Source organism: Chelonia mydas, chromosome 1, assembly GCF_015237465.2.
Source record: "Chelonia mydas isolate rCheMyd1 chromosome 1, rCheMyd1.pri.v2, whole genome shotgun sequence".
Lineage (NCBI taxonomy): Eukaryota > Metazoa > Chordata > Testudines > Cheloniidae > Chelonia > Chelonia mydas.
The window spans coordinates 333,735,377-333,755,363 of NC_057849.1; the positions used below are offsets into that span (position 1 = coordinate 333,735,377).

Here is a 19,987-nt window from a genome sequence, read left to right on the forward strand (position 1 = left end):
GACGGCGCGGGCAGCAGTGCACGGCCCAGGATTCCCGCTGGTGCTGAGGGGGCGTGGGTGGCGGCGCATGGCCCAGGACCCACACTGGTGGGGATGGCAGGCTCTCTACCTGGCTCCGTGCCTCCCCTGACCCAAGGCAGGCTCTGGGTGGCGCCTACCTGGGGGGCTCCCCGGAAGCAGTGACATCCTCCTTGCTCAGCTGCTAGGTGAAGATGTGGCCTGGCAGCTCTGCGCGCTGCCTCTGCCCAGAGCACTGGCTTTGCAGCTCCCATTGGCTGGGAACCGCAGCCAATGGGAGCTGTGGGGGTGGTGCCTGCAGGCAGAGGCAGCACACAGAGCTGCCTGGCCACACCTCCACCTAACAGCTGAGCGAGGGGGATGTTGCCACTTCCAGGGAGCCCCCCAGGTAAGCACCGCCCAGAGCCCGCGTCACCCCATCCCATGCCCCAACCCCTTGCTCCCTCCGACAACCAAACTCTGTTGGGTGGGGGGGCACAGTGGCCCAAGACTGCCCAGCACTGGCCGGTATGACTGGCACAGGGGCTGCCTGAGCTGTCCCTGAGCCAGGCGCACCGGCCACTACAGAAGTCATGGAGGTCACAGAAAGTCACGGAATCCGTGACTTCCATGACCTCCGTGACAAAATCTCAGCCTTACTTATCGGTTAACCGTTTAATATTTTACATCCCTACCAGCAATGTGGTTCTTATGTTCTCCCGTGGCTTATATATGACATTCCTGTAAATACACCCCCCAAAATAGTAGACTTTTTTGCAACTGCATCACATTGCTAACATATTCAATTTGTGATCTGCTAGAAACCCCAAACCCCTTTCAGCAGTACTACCACCTTGCCAGTTATTCCCCATTCCGTAGTTGTGCATTTTAAATATGAGGGCACATCACGCTCCACAGACGTCATTGAGGTGTGCCATGACTGTAATCGTATTGCACTGTGCCACCCACAGTGTGCTTGATGTGACATGATCCTACCAAGAGGGCATCACACATGACATCTGATAGGAGACCATGCCACACCAAAACCTCATCGCATGTTGCTATGACATAATGGGATGCAATGTGATGTCATCCCACAAAACAAGTCATGTGTCACGTCATAACATGGTGACATCCCGGCTTAGAGCCACCGGTGGGCTGGTGTCCCTGGGCTACGGCGGGGCAGTGTTCCCTACTCGGCAGGATGGAGGCCAGATCCCAACACCTGTCCCCCACCCCCTCTGGCCACTTCCGCCTTCACAACCTCCCGCTCCTAGGAACCAGACTCAGAGCAGCACGGGCAGGCCCGCTGCCGGCCCCGAGGACCCCACGCCAGCCCGGGGCTGCCCGCCGCGCTGCCTGATACGTACCTGAACTCAGCCGCTACTCGCCAACGAGGCGGGTGGGGGCGCGGCGGAGCGGCTAGACCGGAGCTCTACGCGCTTCCTACCCCCGCAGCCAGGGGAGGGCTGAGCCGCCCCTCCGCGGCGGAGTGTTTTCAGGCAGGCGGCGCGACAGCAGCCCGGGGTCCTCTGCGGGCAAGGGGAGGGGGCCGACGCTGGTGCTGGAGTGGGGGCTAGAGGAGTCCGAGCCGATGTTTACACCGGGCAGAGGTAACCGCCCCCGCCGGCCTGAGGGCCGGGGAGAGGGGCCGCGGCGGGCCGGAGCAGGCTTTTGGGGGTGCAGGGGCTCGTAGGAGTGGGGCCGGGGCAGAGAGCGGGCGGCCTGCAGGGACATCCGGGACGGGGCAGGGCTGGCGGGGAGCGGGGCTGCCTGGAGGAGCGCGGCCAGCGCAGGAGTGGGGCCGGGGCCTGGGGAGGGGGCCGGGGCTCGGGGAGGGGTGGGGGGAGGAGGTTGGACTTCAGCGTGGGGAGAGTTGAGTGCGGGGAAGGGCCTGGTGGGCGTGGAAAGGTCACAGGGCAGAGAGGGGCCATGAGCGGGAGGGCGCTCGCTGCGGGCCGGGGGACACGCGAGGGGAAGTTGGCTTCCGGGGTTTGCCTGAGGGAGGAGAGGGGGAAATGTGAGGGAAGGGCTGGGTGAGTGGAGTGTGGGGCGGAGGGGAGTAAGATGAGGCCAGCGGGCAAAAGGGCTTGGCGGGCTAAGGGGGTGAGGAGGTGGAGGGAGAGAAGGGAGGAGGTGCCAGGCGGGCAAGGAGAAAAGGTGGGGGGGGGGGGTTGGTATTTGAAGGGGTAGACAAAGGAGGTGACCCTCAGTTGAACCAGGGTATTCGGTGGGGATGGGTTTGTGTGTGACATGTAGAGCAGGTGAGAGGGTTGTTTGTTTACTTTTGTGTGGACACATGGTTTTTTTCCACCTAGTGACTGTGTTTTGGGCCTTTTTCTTTTTGCATTCACCCTAGCAAAGGAGGCCCATCTGTAGAGTTAGGACAGCAAAAACTTTTTTCAATAAGGCAGACGGGATAGAAAGTAAAAGTCAGTGACAAACCTTAAATCAAATCCACCTTTTCCATACTTGTGTTTAATTATGAATTTTCTCCTTCATCAGTCTCTTTTGGTCTGTTTTGTGGGTTTGAGTTTAGGTTTGACTGGGTGATTGTGGCATTTCACTGATGCAGACCATTTGGATTATTCTTTAAACTTGTTTAGTTCTGACAGTTTGTGCATCTGTCATGGAATATTTGTCATAGGGAACCATGCAGAGTTTGCAGTTCGCATTTTTAAGTACCTTATCAAAATGGGACTAATCTATATAATTAATTCTTCAATTTGCTTAGTCAGTATTTTATAGAATAACTGGACAAGACCCTGTAATGGTGACTAATATTCAACTCCCCATAGCGGCACAGAGAGATTTGGGGGGAAAAACTTTTTTTTTCTAATCAAATACAAAATCTGGTCTTTAGTACTTTACTTTTAGATATTGACTTTCATCCCTGGATTTCATAGTACTGACAAACATAAGTTAATGAAGCCCCAAAACAACACTATTATTGAATGCCCATTTTGTAGATGGTGAAAAACTTAAGTACAGAGGAGTGAGTGCTGAGCTTTCTCCTTCCAACTTTTAAGGTTGGCTGCATTAATTATGCTATATGTATATATTTTGTATAACTCTTTGGGATTGTTCAAGATAAAAAAGCACTACAATAAGTATTTTCTGCTAAGCATTGTCTGTGTACTATTTAAAAAAAGCTGGGGCTGGACTCCTGTGTATCTTACAAGTTCCTCAGGTGTCCTAGAACTGACAGTTTTTGTACTCTGCACTATTGTGAATACAACTACATCAAGTTTTCACATATCAGGCTTGTTATAAAGAAAAAAAAATTCAGAAACAAATCAAGAAAATTCCCAAACAAAACCTAAGATTGTGTTAAGGGAGGAAACAAAATGAATTAAAAAAATTAGAAAGTTGTACAATGTTTACAAAACCAAACATTTGGAAGTGAGGACACTATGCGGCTATAAGTTCACAACCCCTAAATGCCACTACAGATCATCCCATTAAAAACAATGAGGAGTCCTTGTGGCTATCTTAGAGACTAACACATTTATTTGGGCATAATTTGTTAATCTCTAAGGTGCCACAAGGACTCTTCATTGTTTTTGCTGATACAGACTAACACGGCTACCACTCTGAAACCTGTCACTCCAGTAAAGTTTTCAACACCTTCCTTAACTCTGACCTTCCTGTTTACCCCCATCTTTTTGTATCTAACTTCTAGTTATGAGCCACAGATTTCTACTACTTACTAGGTTATAAACTGTTAATGCCTGTTTCCCCAATACACACTCAAATGAGTGGTTGGATATCAGTTTCTTTATCATTTACATAGTATGGTCAAAACCTCACATTTTTCATGTAGCCCTCCTTGTGATCCATACTAGACCTTGCCTTTGTTCACCACATTATGAACTGTATACCTTTCTTTACCCTGTTCATTTATCCAGTGTTGGCCAGCTGTAGATCAGAGATCAAAATTCTCAGTATCAGCCTTAATATACAGGCCGCATACCTGCAAAGATGAGACATTCCTTTGCAAAAGACAGTCCTGAATTTCTCCCTGATCTTGATGTAAGCTAGCAGGGTGGGTGCAAATATGACTGTTCCGCAAATGACCATGCTACTATAATTTATATGTGCAACAGGGGATGCTTAAATTTTTTTTCAAGCAACAACTGATGGGTGAGCAAAGGTAAGGGTCACAGTGTTAACAAATATTTAGGGACTTTCCAGCATTTATTTTTTTGACCTAACAAACTTTTAATTGATGACCTCTTGAGGTCTCTTCCAGTCCTATGATTCTATGATTTTAATAAAGGTCATTTTAAATTTATAGATATGTTTCCTTTAACTTTTTTCCAACAAAGCTTTTTATTTAGTGGTGTCATCAGGAAGAACACAACTTTATCAAGTACAATTGTTAAAGAGAATCTAGTAGAATATTAAAATGGACTGAATCTCATTGGTGGGGACATTAAGCTGACTTTAATATGGAAGAAGGTTCAACTTTAAAATCCCTCCCCTCCCCCCGCCCCCCCCCCCCCCAAAAAAAAAAAAAAAAAAACTTGAGTAGCTGTCTTGGATTAATATGGCCTCCATTATATGTCATTTGTAAGCTTGGACTGCTAAATGTTACTTTTGAACTTGGGGCAAAATATTTAGAGGAACTGATCTTGCAACTGGATTCAAGATCCTAGACCCCAAATACTTACATATAACCTATTTCCATAGATCCAGTTGCAGCATCTGGCCTTTAGTATGTTGCTTTTTAAATGTACTGACTTAACACAAAATCTATTTTAATTCCATTCTAATTAAACCAAAAAGTCAAAAAACCATGTTAGGGGGATTGGATGGCTGCAGGGATCAGTGATGGGTTATGGTCCTATGGAGTCTTTCAGCAGTAACTAGTCACTACTTATCAGGTCATTAGGGAGTCAAAGTTGTTACCATCTGATAGCAGCTGTGTAACTCATGTGAAATTAATTGCCCTCTGTCCTGTTCCCAGTTAATACAAATCAATACCCTCTCCCTCCAAACCCTCGCAGTTGGCACTCACTGGGACTTCTGTCAGCAGAGAGGCCAAGTTTTGAATGGGTCATCCATGGTAATTGACCTGTCTCTCACCATTATTGGTATGTCTTCACGGGAAAAAAATAAAAAGAGGGGAAAAAAAGTGCAGTCTTATCTCAGGTTGGCTAATCTAGGTTAAATTAGCAGTGAGGACATACCAATTTGACTTTTACCTCAAGCTAGCGCCATAAGTGTGAGCTGGGAATGAACTCAAGCTTCTAATCCCGAGTTAAAAGTGAGTTGGTATTCACTGCTATTTTAAATCATATTAGTTAATTTGAGTTAAGAAAGCACTTTTTCTTGCAGTGAAGATGTACACTGTATGTAAGGAGCACAACGTGGAAAACCTTAAACTGTTGCTATGCTTGCTGAATTTTCTGTTGCTATCCTTGGTGAATTTTTTGTGATATAGATTGGTTTAAACCAATTATTTCTAAAAATCAGACCAACATTTAGGAAATTTTTAATGGAAAACTCTCCATGTTCAATACAGTATTAAGACTAATTATAATTGGGGGAAAATTATTGAAGAATTTTTCCATTTAATTAGGAGAAAATGGAAAAAGTACTTAATTAGAAATAGGGATTTTCTTCATTGTGGTGTTTTATTTTTATATGTATACTTTTCAAATATGTATAGTTAAGAACAGGTAAAACCGATGGATTAAGGGGCACTGTTAGATAACGAAGGCCTACAATGTGAGTGTTGGATGTATAAAATAAAGTTTTTCAATACTGGAAAACATTTTTCTTACATTTTTATTTCTTTTGACATGCAAATATCCCATAGTTTTGTTTTTTACCCAAACATTTAAAGAAAATGAGAAACAAATGAATCTGACTAGTCAGTTTTCATTGTCCAAGATGACTGAAGTATAGAAAATACATGAAAAGAAATAGCAAAAAGAAATTTCTTTTCACTACTCTTCATTCTAACAATTTAAGTAGGTATTAGTAACACAGCGAAAGATGTCTCTCCTCCCACCCTCTAGAAGATTTTAAATTCAACAATGTCCCTTCAAAAGTTTTTTAAATTTTCTCTGGGGAAAAAAGAATGCATTTTAAAAGCATAACTTACTAGAAATGAGGGTATTAAAAAATCCTTTGCCTTCAGCCTTGATTCTGCAAATGCTTATGTGCTTAACTTTAAGCATGTGAATAATCACAATGGGACTAAGGCTCAGATTTTCAAAGGCTCTCATTTTCAAATGTCTTTTAGAGACCTAGAAGCCTAAATCCCATTGACTGTCAATAGGTTTTAGGTTCCTAAATGCCTTTTGAAAATGAGATTTAGGTTCCCAAATCGGTTAAGTATTGTAACACTAAGCACAACAATGCCTGAATACCTGTAGAAATCTGGATCTAAAGCTAAGCATGTATATAAATATTTGCTGAATTGGGGCTGTAGTTTTTGTCAGTCTATAAACATCCCACAATAGCCCTTTCGATATTTCAGGATCCAAAAGTGCATAGCAGCAGTGAGCATACCAGCAACCTCAATCTGAATTGCATGAACAGTAAAAAAAATTTTGCAGCTCGTGGTAGGGGAAAAAAGATTTCTGGGAAAGCCTTTCTTTGTGGGTTTTTTTTTTTTTTTTTTTTTTTTTAAAGCTTGTAGGTCCTTGGCTCTGATCAGGAAACTTTTTTTTTTTTTTAATGGGAATGCTAGCTTTGCTGCAAAGATTAGGTTTTCTCCAGGCTGTGGTAGTTTTGAACAGTCATCTGACTGCACAGTTCAGGTTGAAGAGAATGCCATAATATATGCTGAAAGCAATTACAGGCATTTGGGTTTTGTGCAGTACTCACATTTTCTCCTTAATCATGATCTTAGTGCCATGGGAACAGCGTGGCAGTGTAGTTCTTTTGAATATCATCTTCCAGTTTGCTTGCTTAGCTGCACCCAATTTTCTAATTGAATTTCATCCTCATACAGGATGAAATTTACTTTACTTTACTTTACTTCAACTATTCTTAGTGAATGTCAGGATATAGTGAAAACTAGTTTGTTCATATATTGCCAATGCAATAATAATGGTGATATTCCTGTGTTTCTGCAGATTTGCCTGGGTAACATAATGCCAGCTGAGCGTAAAAAGTCAGCCAGTATGGAAGAAAAAGAATCTTCATTAAATAACAAAGAAAAAGACTTCAGTGAAAGGCGATCAGTGAGCAGTAGAGAGAAAGCAAAGGAGGATGTGAAGGTTGGCCTGAAGAGAGAGACTCTGAAGGCACCTGAAGATAAAAAGAAAAAACTGGAGGAGGATAAACGGAAAAAAGAAGACAAGGAGCGAAAGAAAAAAGAAGAGGACAAGATAAAAGCTGAAGAAGAGCAGAAGAGGAAAGAGGATGAAGAAAAAAAGAAATTTGAAGAGGAAGAGAAAAAGAAACAAGAAGAGGAAGTAAAACGTCAGCAAGAGGAGGCAGCTGCACAATTGAAGTAAGATTTATGTTTAAGTCTTAACTGTGCCTAACAGTATAGTCCTTACTCAGGCAGAATTCCCGTTGAAGTCAGTGGGAGTTTTGCCAAAGTTAGGACTGCAGTATTGGGTCACTTATTTTAATTTTATGAATAAGAAGGTAAAAAAAAATATATAATTGTTTAGTAAATATAGATGTCCGTGTCAAGTGATATGCTCAGTGCTATTTGTGAGAAGCTAAAAGTATACAGTAGTTGTTTGTATGTACTAACTGCTATCACTTTGGCTTATACATTGGATTTTGGTAATGTCATCTGTCTGGAGATCTCATGTGGTGTATAAATGTGCCTGAATTAAACATCACAAAGTCTCACTGAGGTTCAGAAGTGTTACCCCGTTTTACAGATGGGGAAACAGAGGCACAAAGCGGCCAAGTGACTTGCCTGTGATCACAATGAAATATATCCAGGAATAGGTGCTGGGCAGCTTGATTCTCAGTCCAGTACTTCAGCCACAAGACCAACCTTACTATATAAGCAGTTGCTGTAAACCTGTAAGCACTGGAAATGGGCTGTGATCTCTAAAGCCGTCCAATAGTCAGCAGTCACAAATAATTGGTATTTGGATGGAAAATCTGCAAGGAGAACCTGGATAGGATGCAGCAGAAAGTGGTGTTAATTTAGTTTTCTCTCCAAGTCAGTATCCATAACAGGATTTTAAGAGACACTACGGTGTTGGAGGGAAACAAAACCAAGATTCTGACCATTTGTGTTCATTAAAGAAACCATGACACTTTTTTAAAGAGTAAGGATATTAATGTGTCTGTCTTGGTCAGACTCCAGGCGAATACATTTTGTCTACTTAAATTGCCTTTGCAATTTCAGTTGGATTTGGAATTCTTCTTATCTAGAACACTTGTGTAGTGTTACTGTATTCTGTTAACAGCTGCTGTATTCTGTCCCAAAGTGAATTGTATTTCTTTCTTGAGTAAAACGATTGTAGTATTTGTGCTTTGTTAATGCTTTGTGATAAAAAATTTCTGTATAGAACCTTGCTAATGTGTTTGTTTTAATACATAAATGGTACTTCCTTAGAAAAGGTTTAATTGAAGTGCTATTTAGTGAAGCCTAGGAGTTACTAGGACTTCCTTATTATCAGTAAAATATATTACAGAACATTCATTAGTACATATAAAGTATCAAACTGCACTACAGTTGAGATAAATTAGCTTGTGGTGCATTATCCTTGTTTTGAAATGGTTCATTTACTTGTCAGTTTACAAAATTCAGTAATCTATAATGGAAATTAGTGAGGTCTTATCAGGTTATAACTACTGTTGTTTTTTTTCTTTAGGGAGAAAGAGGAAGCACATCAACTCCATCAGGAAGCTTGGGAGCGCCATCAAGCAAGAAAGGAACTCCGCAGCAAAAACCAGAATGCACCAGACAACCGCCCTGAGGAGAATTTCTTTAGCAGGCTGGACTCGAGTCTGAAGAAGAACACTGCTTTTGTTAAGAAGCTAAAAACTATCACAGAACAACAGAGGGACTCCTTGTCTCATGATTTTAATAGCCTCAATTTAAGCAAGTACATTGCAGAAGCTGTAGCTTCTATTGTTGAAGCAAAGCTGAAAATATCAGATGTGAACTGTGCCGTGCACTTGTGTTCTCTCTTTCACCAGCGCTATGCTGATTTTGCTCCATCGCTACTTCAGGTTTGGAAAAAGCATTTTGAAGCAAGGAAAGAAGAGAAAACTCCCAACATTACCAAACTAAGAACTGACTTGCGTTTCATTGCAGAATTGACAATAGTTGGGATTTTCACTGATAAAGAAGGTCTGTCTTTAATCTATGAACAGCTAAAAAACATTATTAATGCTGATCGAGAGACTCACGCTCATGTTTCTGTGGTAATAAGCTTTTGCCGGCACTGTGGAGATGATATTGCTGGTTTGGTACCAAGGAAGGTTAAAAATGCTGCAGAAAAGTTTAACTTGAGTTTTCCTCCTAGTGAGATAATCAGCCCAGAGAAGCAACAGCCCTTCCAGAATTTGTTGAAGGAATACTTTACATCTTTGACCAAACACCTGAAAAGGGACCACAGAGAGCTGCAAAATATTGAGAGACAAAACAGGTGACATTTAAATACTGTACTTCATAAATTGATATAACAGTGCAGCTCATAGAATGCTTTAAGATTTCTTTAATTGTTGCCACCAAAGTAAAATTATGTGGGAAGAAGCGCTTTGTTGCAGAAGGGTCTCTGAAATAACATGCTGAAAAATTTCCCAACTAGAAAATCTTCTAGAGCCTGGAATGTTACCTAATACGATATTAGGTTTTAAATAATTTTTAGAGGGAAACTGTTAAGTAAGTTTCTCTTGCTTTAATTTTTTTCAACTCCTCCACTGGTTTTGTAATACTCCTTTAACAGCTTAGAGGCTAACAAATTTATTTGAGCATAAGCTTTTGTGAGCTACAGCTCACTTCATCGGATGCATGTAGTGGAAAATACAGTGAGGAAATTTTGTATGCACAGAGAACATGAAAAAATGTCCCCACTGCATTTTCCACTATATGCATCCGATGAAGTGAGCTGTAGCTCACGAAAGCTTATGCTCAAATAAATTTTAGTCTCTAAGGTGCCACAAGTACTCCTTTTTCTTTTTGCGGATACAGACTAACACGGCTGCTATTCTGAAACCTTTAACAGCTTGAGACTAGCGTTTCTTTCCCAGCTGGTTTTGTCCTTTTCCAGTTGGCAGCAAGTGTTTTTATTTTTTTTCCCCCTTCCCACCCACATATTTCTTATGGACCATATGCTGACATGGATTTGTTTATTTTTTGTGTGTGTACCAACGTTGTACATCATGTCAGCATAGTTCTAAGTATAGGGGGGAAATAGTTTGTCAAAGAAGTGTACTTTCCAAATTTCTTATATATTAAAATCTAAAGTCAAAATTTGGGCCTAAACTACTCAACCATGTCCTGTTAAACCTTGACTCAGAACATTAAATGCTTCAGGACCTCAGCTAACTATAAATGTCTGAGGCTGGAAAGAAACTTCCACCATAGATAGGTGTGTTGTTGAATAAATATGTCCTTTTCTCTGAAGCATCCAGAACTGGTCATTGTTGAAGCCAGAATGGTCTCCTAGGTGGACTGATGGTCTGATAAGGGCACAGGACTGGACAGGACCTCATGGGTCATCAAGGCCAGTCTTCTTATATGACAGGCATTCTCATCATATGATCTCATCTGTATGATGTGGTAATTCCTATATTCTTAGAATATTTCCCATAGAGATAAGCAAAAGCACATGAATTGTGCAGTTATTGGTGATGGGCCTGAACCAAAATTCTGGATCTAAAATATTTATCCCAAGTCAAACTGCATATGTCTATAATGTTGAGTACAAAAAGCCCTCTGATCTGAACACTTCCAACTTCGGGGTTTGAAATCTAGACTCAAGTTTGAACTTTCCCAAAGTGTGGGGTGATCAGTTTTGGTATTGGAGTTGGCCTATTATAAGGATTTATGTGAGAGATACAAACTCAAGCATCTGTTGTAGTCCAGTCCCATCCCTATCAGTTAAATGACTGTATTTTGCTATATAAGAAGTTGGAATGTGTAGTGACTTTTACTATAGTCCAACTCCTTATACTACTTGCTTGTTCAGGGAGAGTCAAAACACAAGTATAATTTTTTTTGCAATTTAATAAGTGTATACCTTCATTATTTAAACTAAAATGGTTACAATTAAGTAAGTCTGTCATAAAGACAAATGTAGCAGAAACAGTGGGAACAAGTAGATGAACTTCATTGCTGGTGGATTTGATTGCAGTTATCCTTCCTCCTCCTCTTTGTGGCTGTTCATTTAAGCAGCAGCTGTTCTGTATTGAGAGGACTGGCATGTCCAACTATAATTTAAGTCCACTGACATGCATCTTTTCTTAATTACCAAGCAGTTACAAACAGTTGTAAAGTTCTTTAGTTTATAAAATTTTCCAGGAGTATTAGTTTAACACCTGACTGGGTGTTTCAGCTACAGAGCTACCAGTAAAGAGCTGGACAGGAAACAGTTTCCCTGTCTTTGAAACTCTTGTGGGACAAACCCAAGATCTTCAGAAGCTTTTTTGTGTAGAAAAACCACAGGAAAAAGAGAGGCCGCAGAATAACCAACAGGTGGTGAGGGCACTCAGCTGAGGTGTGGTATGGAAGACCCAGGCTCAAGTCCTTTGTCTGAATCAAGCAGATCAGGAACATTAATCAGGGTCTCCCGTGCCCCAGGCGAATGCCCTGGATGTCAGCCACTATTAGCTATTCTTGAGTCTGTCTCTGACCATAAATTCCATCCTGGACCTGAGAAACCTTTCCTGACAAAAGGTGTAGAACTTAAAGTACAAAGTCTTTTTTTGGTGCATAGGTGATAAAACAGTATCATTTAGGGTCTTGTTGAGATGGTTGCATTGGTTATATATTAAAATATATATTTTAAAATGTTAGCCTTCTGCCTTAATAACAATTAGAGCGAGTGAGAGATTATTCTCAATTTCTCAAAAATTCCCTTTTCTGTTTAATTTAATGTGATTAATGGTTCTCTTTCTCCATAGACATACCAAATACTTGCATACATTAGATTTGGATGGCATGAGGCCAAAGACCAATGAGAAGTTGGAGTATGCAATTGAATATCATTTAGAGTGTAGTTCTATTCTAAAAAGTGACTATAAAAATGATAGCTCCTTCCTTATTCAACAGATTTGGCAATTAATTGATCTTTAACTACTCATGGTAAATAGGCCCAATGGCCTGTGATGGGATGTTAGGTGGGGTGGGATCTGAGTTACTACAGAGAATTCTTTTCTGGATATCTAGCTGGTGAATCTTGACCACATGCTCAGGGTTCAGCTGATCACCATATTTGGGGTCGGGAAGGAATTTTCCTCCAAGACAGATTGGAAGAGGCGCTGGGGGTTTTTCGCATTCCTCTGTAGCATGGGGCATGGGTCACTTGCTGGAGGATTCTCTGCTCCTTGAAGTCTTTAAACCATGATTTGAGGACTTCAGTAGCTCAGACATAGGTGAGAGATTTATCGCAGGAGTGGGTGGGTGAGATTCTGTGGCCTGCGTTGTGCAGGAGGTCAGACTAGATGATCATAATGGTCCCTTCTGACCTTAATATTGATGAGTCTAAGAGATCTATTGAAAGACAATGTGCTTTACTGACAAAAATAAGCTTACTGTTTTTTTTAATTCTCAATAGTACTGCAGAACCAACTTGAAGAGGGAGAGAGCTAGAATAGGTTCCTCCTTATACATCAACTGAATAGTTTACGTAGGGTATATATTCACTGCAGAGTTAACTTGAGTTGACCTAGCTCAGGAGTCGGCAACCTTTCAGAAGGGGTGTGCCGAGTCTTCATTTATTCACTCTAATTTAAAGTTTTGCGTGCCAGTCATACATTTTAACATTTTTAGAAGGTCTCTTTCTATAAGTCTTTAATATATAACTAAACTATTGTTGTATGTAAAGTAAATAAGGTTTTCAAAATGTTCAAGAATCTTCATTTAAAATTAAATTAAAATGCAGAGCCCCTCGGACTGGTGGCCAGGACCCGGGCAGTGTGAGTGCCACTGAAAATCAGCTTGCGTGCTGCCTTTGGCACACGTGTCATAGGTTGCCTACCCTTGGCCTAGCTCAACTGAGAGCAGCCATGCTTCAAAATAACATTCAGGCTACCCAGAGTGTAGTGTAGTGGTTGTGTTAGCAACTGACGTGTTGTTTTAACTTGAGCTGTTGCCTATCCACCCCACTGGGCCCACCAACTCAAGTAAAAGCACCATCATGCTCGAATGAAGGGTTTTTGTGTGAGGATAGGACTCAAGTTAGGGGTGACACTCAAGTTGTAACTCAGGTTAACATTGCAGTGAAGACAAACCCTATGGTCCAACCAGTTGCCCCTGTATAAACCAACTGAAAGCAGTAGTCGTGTGCACAGGAGTTATTGATAGCAAAACCTGAAGATGAAGTGTAACTAAGGACATAATCTGGCTTGTAGAATCTTTGTTACTGGTGGTCATGGATCAGCAAGAAAAAAACATGCTTGATTCTCAGATCCCAGGCTGAGTTCTCAAAGCTAACTGCACTAGGCAAAGAGGAACTGTACTTTTTTTCGTAAATTAAGCATGTTACGGTACAGTAAACATGTAACTCTACAATTTTATCTTTAAACACTTCAGATTAGTACTGAGTTTCAAAGTGTTGTTGCATCTATAAACCTAGTGAATAACAGTATAAACATCTTTAGTAGCAAGCTCTGACCCACAAGTTCATTTATAAAGGAGGTCAATAAATTTAAAATCTTTGTTAACTAATTGGTTTTCTCCTTTCAGAATGCTTATTTTAGAAGTTGGAAACTATCCCTAATTGATGCCTTTACTGGCAAGGAAATACTGTTCATTGTTGCTGAGGTGTAAATAGCACTTTTTAAATGCAGTAAAAAACATTTTTCATTGAAGAACTATGAAACCAGCAAAACCTATGTCACTTGTGTGTAGTAATGTCATGGAGATGGTATGATGGGACTGCCTGCAATGGCATGTGGCCCATCGGCAACTGCCAGTAGCAAAAATCCCCAGTGGCTGGAGATGGGACACTACATGGGAAAAGCTCTGAGTTACTCCAGAGAATTGGCTACATGCTCAGGGTATAACTGATGGCCATATTTGGAGTTGGGAAGGATTCCCCCCCCCAGTTAGATTGGCAGAGATCATGGGAGTTCTTTTGTCTTCCTCTGCAGCATGGAGCATGGGTCTCTTGCAGGTTTAAATGAGGGCTGTAAAGCAATTTAAAAAATTAATCGTGATTAATCACACTGTTAAACAATAATAGAATACTATTTATTTAAATATTTTTGGATGTTTTCTACATTTTCAAATATATTGATTTCAATTACAGCACAGAACACACTGTACAGTGCTCACTTTATATTTATTTTTATTACAAATATTTGTGCTATTAAAAACAAGAAATGGTATTTTTCAATTCAACTAATACAAGTACCGTAGTGCAATCTCTTTATCATGAAAATTGAACTTACAAATGTAGAATTATGTACAAAATAAACTGCATTCAACAATAAAACAATATAAAATTTTAGAGCCTACAAGTCCACTCAGTTCTACTTCTTGTTCAGCCAATCGCTCAGACAAACAAGTTTGTTTACATTTGCAGGAGATAATACTGCCCACTTCTTGTTTACAATGTCACCTGAAAGCGAGAACAGGTGTTCTCATGGCACTGTTGTAGCCGGCATTGCAAGATATTTACATGCCTGATGCACTAAAGATTCATATGTCCGTTCGTGCTTCAACTACCATTCCAGGGGACATGCGTCCATGCTGATGATGGGTTCTGCTCGATAACAATTTCAAGTAGTACAGATGGCTGTATGTTCATTTTCATTATCTAAGTCAGATGCCAACATCAGACAGTTGATTTTCTTTTTTGGTGTTTCGGGTTCTGCAGTTTCCGCATCGGAGTGTTGCTCTTTTAAGACTTCTGAAAACATGCTCCCTACCTCGTCCCTCTCAGATTTTGGAGGGCACTTCAGATTCTTAAATCTTGGGTTGAGTGTTGTAGCTATATTTAGAAATCTCACATTGGTACCTTCTTTGCATTTTGTGAAATCTGCAGTGAAAGTGTTCTTAAAATGAACATGTGTTGGGTCATCATCCAAGACTGCTATAACATGAAATATATGGCAGAGCAGGGGACATACAATTCTCCCCCAAGGAATTCAGTCACAAATTTAATTAATTTTTTTTTTTTTTAAACGAGCTTCATCAGCATGGAAGCATGTCCTCTGGAATGGTGGCAAAGCATGAAGGGGCATATGAATGTTTAGTGTATCTGGCATGTAAATACCTTGCAATGCCAGATACAAAAGTGCCGTGCCAAATGCCTGTTCTCACTTTCTAGTGACATTGTAAATAAGTAAATGGCAGCATTATCTCCTGTAAATGTAAACAAACTTGTTTGTCTTAGCGATTGGCTGAAAAAGAAGTAGGACTGAGTGGACTTGTAGGCTCTGAAGTTTCACATTGTTTTGTTCTTGAATGCAGTTATGTAACAAAACAAAAAAATCCTACGTTTGTAAGTTGTACTTTCGCAACAAAGAGATTGCACTACAGTTCTTGCATGTGGTGAATTGAGATTTCTTTTATCATTTTTACAGTGCAAATATTTGTAATAAAAAATAACATACACTTTGATTTCAATTATAACACAGAATACAATATATATGAAAATGTAGAAAAACATCCAAAATATTTCATATATTTCATTTGGTATTCTATTTAACAGTGTGATTAAAACTATGATTAATCACTATTAATTTATTTAATCGCAATAAATTTTTTTGAGTTAATTGCGTGAGTTAACTGCGATTAATCGACAGCCCTAATTATTATTATTTATTATTTTGTTTTACCATTGAAACTTACCTGGATCAGTTGAACACTGAAGCCATTTGGGCATGCCTGGAAATTGTATGACATTTTTAACAACTAGAAGATATTGATTGAGCACCATGGTCTTGTGGTCAGCTCTGTTATTTTTCTTCATTTTAGTAGTCAAAAATTGATTATAAACATAGTAATGCAGCCTGTTCCCAGGAAGGTGGAGTTGACATTATATTCCAAGTTACTGGCTTCTCTGTTTTGAATTGCAGCATCAGGTTCAGACCAGTTTTTGGTCAATGGTAACAACTGGTCAATCAGATGCCACTAACACCACCATTCAGGCTGCTATAAAACCAGTCAGAGAGGACAACTAGCCAGGAAAATACTGTCATCTTTCATTTGATGCGCATTGGGCCCATTTCACAATAGTCTTGGAGCACCTTAGGTATGTTCAGGCTCGGACGGCAGCACACGCTCTAGGACCCTGCAAGATGGGAAGGTCCCAGAGCTCGGGCTGCAGCATGAGCCCGAAGGGCTACACCACAATTAAACAACCCCTTAGTCAAAGCACCACGAGCCCGAGTCAGCTGACACAGGCTCATGGGTGTCTAATTGCAGGGTAGACATACTCTTAAGCCAGGTCTACGCTACCACCTACTTCAGCATAATTTACAGCACTTAGGGGTGTGAATAAATCACCCTCCTGAGGGCCATAAGTTATACTGACATAAGCACCAGTGTGAATAGGGGTATGTTGGCGGAAGAATATCTTCCGCTGACATAGATAATGCCTCTTGTGGAGGTGGATTTATTATGCTGATGGAAGAGCTCTTTCCTGAGAGTGTCTTCACAAGATGTGCTATGGCAGCTGCACCAGTGTAGCGCTTCTAATGTAGACTAGCCCTAGGTGTGAGCTTACGCTTTTGTGTCATGGGCCCTTTATCAGCTACACAGGCCCCAAGGAGAATACCCTTGGCAAAGGAGACCAGCCCTCTCCTCCTTCCCCCAAACACACACACACACAGTACAGAACTGATTCTGCACTTTCATTTCCATGAGAACCTCTGACATAGCAGGGGACATGTTAAAGACAGGAAGTGGTGTGGCTGGGGCAGTACTGTGTCCTGGCTGCTGTAAAACCCACAGGGGCCTTGGCCACCTAGGTACAAGCTAGGGCAGATCTAACCCATGCTAGAGACCAAATTTAATTCCTAGCAGTCAGGGATCAACAGTGGCAGAAACTGCCCTTGTTTCCCTGTGCCAAACTCGGCACTAGCACAGGGATTAATTTGTTCCATTATGGGCAGGTCTACATTTAAAACTTGCATCGGCGCAGCTGCAGTGCTTCAGTGAAGAGGCTACTACACGGACAGGAGAGCTTCTCTTGTCAGCATAGTTAATCCATGTCTGCAAGAGGGGGGTAGCTGTGTTGATGGAAGAAGCTCTTCTGTTGACACAGTGCTGTCTATGCTGGGGATTAGGTCGGTATAACTATGTCACTCAGAGGTGTGGATTTTTCACACTCCTGAGCAACGTAGTGATATCAATGTCATGTTATAGTTTAGATCTGGCCTATGTTTGGATCAGACTCCTGAAAGTTATTGTGTTGAAGAGTCTTTAGTCTCTAAGGTGCCACAAGTACTCCTTTTCTTTTTGCGAATACAGACTAACACGGCTGTCACTCTGAAATCTTTGGGATGAGTATCTGCAAATTGTTTTAAGTACAGGTTGGATTTTCTCCACCATCTACTACTATTCGCTGTTTCTCCACTATATTGTAAAGGCAGAATGTTGGCAATGAAGCCATTTTCACTTCAGCATTACAAGACCTAGCAAGTGGTAAATCGTGAACCACACTGTTCAAACCAGGAGTAACATGGAATAATCATCTTAAAGAGACAAGGTTGGTGAGGTAATGTCTTTTATTGTACCAACTTCTGTTGGTGAAAGAGACAAGCTTTTGAGCCAGGGCTTTGGAGCGGAGCCCAGAGCTGGAGCGCAGAACAGCTCCGGGGCAGTGGAGCTGCAGATTTTTGTCTGGAGCTGGAGCACAGCTCCAAAGCCCTGTTTTGAGCTTATACTGAGTAGTTCTTCAGGTCTGGGAAAGGTATTCAGTGTAACAGCTAAATACAGGGTGCAACAGGTAAGGAGTTAGCATGTTTTGCAAGTGATCATTCAAAGTAAAGTGGGCAGTTAACATCTCTACAGTGACAGGATAAAGGAGAGTTAGGGCATGTCTTCACTAGAAACGTTAAAGCGCTGCCATGGCAGCGCTTTAATGCGACTATGTAGTCGCGGCTCCAGCGCGCTCTAAAAACCCCACCTCCATGAGGGGAATAGTGCTTCCAGTGATGGTGCACTGTCTACACTGGCACTTGATAGTGCTGCAACTTTCTCACTCAGGGCTGTGAAAAAACACAATCCTGAGCACTGCAAGTTGCAGCGCTGTAAAGGGCCAGTGTAGACAAGCCCTTAGTGGGTTACAGGTTGTTGTAATGAACCACAAATCCAGTGTCTTTATTAAATCCATGATTTTTGGTGTCCAGCTGAGTGACAAATTTAAGTTCCCAAGCTCGCTCTTTCAATGTGTTGTGCAGGTTTCCTTGGAGGACGAGGACTGAGAGGTCAGATATGGAGTGATCATTTTGTGAAAAATGTTCTGCCTCAGGTGATACGGTATTTTTGTGTTTTATCATTTTGCTGTGTGAGTTCATTCAAGAACCTAGTGATTTATCTGGTTTCACCCACATAGTTGGTATTGATGCACTGGATGAGGTATATATCATGTTGTGATAGGCATGTGTAGGACCCATGGATCTGGACAGGTGCATTGTTGCAGGTATTAATCATCGTAGTAGCGGAGATATGTCTGCAGGTTTTGCTTTTGTTATGGCCGGAGGTGGTGCTGCTTTGAGATGGTGTGTCCTGGTCTGGGGGGAGCTTGTTTCTGATGATGAACATTGTTAGGTTGGGGGCTTACTTGAAGGCCAGAAGAGAGGAATTAGAAAAGATTTCTTTCAGGGTGTGGTCCCCATCGGGTGTGGGTTGTAGCTGTTTAATGATTTCCCCCTCCCCATAGGTTCAAGTGTGTGGTGGTAGGTGACATGAAACTAGAGGTGTGCAGTTGCAGAGGTGTGGGAGTTTTTTGGGTCCTGTATTGAAGCAGGTTCTTTCGAGGTATTTGGGTAGCCCATTCCATGAGGCAATCTACTTCTCTGGTGGAGTGTCCTTGTTTGGTGAAGGTGGTTTTAAGTGTATAAAGGTGTGTATCCTGGACTTTCTTCTCAGAGCATATTCTGTGGTGTCTGAGTCCCTGGCTGTAGATAACAGATTTCTTGTTGTGTTTTGCGTGGTTCCTGGATCTGTGAAGGTGTTGTGGTCCATGGGTTTCTTGTATGTAGTTGTCTGTAGGTTTCCATTGTTGAAGCTGATCCTGGTGTCCGGGAAGCTGATGTTGGTGTGGTAGTGTTCTAAAGAGAGTCTGATGAGTGGGTGGTAGTTGTTGAAGTTGTGGTGGAAACCTTTGAGGAAGTTTAGGTTGTCTGTCAAAAGGTAGAAAATATCATTAGAGTATCTCAGGTATATTGTTGGTTTTGTGGTGCTTTTGTCCAGAAATTCTTCCTCAAGGTGGCCCATGAAAAGTTTGGCCTATTCGGGAGCCATCATAGTGCCCATGGTGTGGACAAAGTGTGTGTTTGTTGTTGAATGTAAAGTTGTTATAGGTGAGGGTGAAATGGATGAGTGTTTGGGGTGGATATATGAGTGTTGTCTATTGTCTTCTAGATATTAAGAAAAACAGAGCTACCATCAAATTGATGATTTCTATTCTTTTGGTTTAAAAAAAGCCCAAGAGGATTACTATTGTCACTTCTGGTTTGAATAGTGTGGTGCATGATTTACCATTTGATGTCTTCTAATGCCAAAGTCATAAACTGGCTTAAACTCCACCCTTTGGTCTTTACAAGACATGTTCTGCATTGTATGATGCTTCTGTTACCTTTGATTCCTTGGAAATTTAAGTAAAAGATACAGCTGCATGTCCGTGTCTATAATAGACCAGCCCTTAATATTGGT

General features: G+C 41.5%; 1 protein-coding gene across 20 annotated transcripts in view; it reads left to right on the forward strand.

Annotated features, from left to right (window-relative positions):
- The first annotated feature begins 1,286 nt into the window (after nucleotides 1-1,286).
- Nucleotides 1,287-19,987, forward strand: part of UPF2 (UPF2 regulator of nonsense mediated mRNA decay) — a 197,470-nt gene continuing 178,769 nt past the window's right edge. For 7 of the 20 annotated variants that reach the window (XR_006292715.1, XM_043552921.1, XM_037889316.2 and 4 more), the window contains exons 1-3: nucleotides 1,314-1,610; nucleotides 7,089-7,468; nucleotides 8,802-9,581. Coding sequence is in view for 19 of the 20 variants with exons in the window: in XM_043552921.1 (XP_043408856.1) it covers nucleotides 7,107-7,468; nucleotides 8,802-9,581 (1,142 nt within the window). In the remaining variant the exon portion in view is untranslated. Of the gene's footprint in view, nucleotides 1,611-2,189; nucleotides 2,262-5,006; nucleotides 5,094-5,127; nucleotides 5,267-7,088; nucleotides 7,469-8,801; nucleotides 9,582-19,987 lie in introns of those variants that run through there. The other 13 variants (XM_043552968.1, XM_043552946.1, XM_037889320.2 and 10 more) reach the window with 7 other exon arrangements.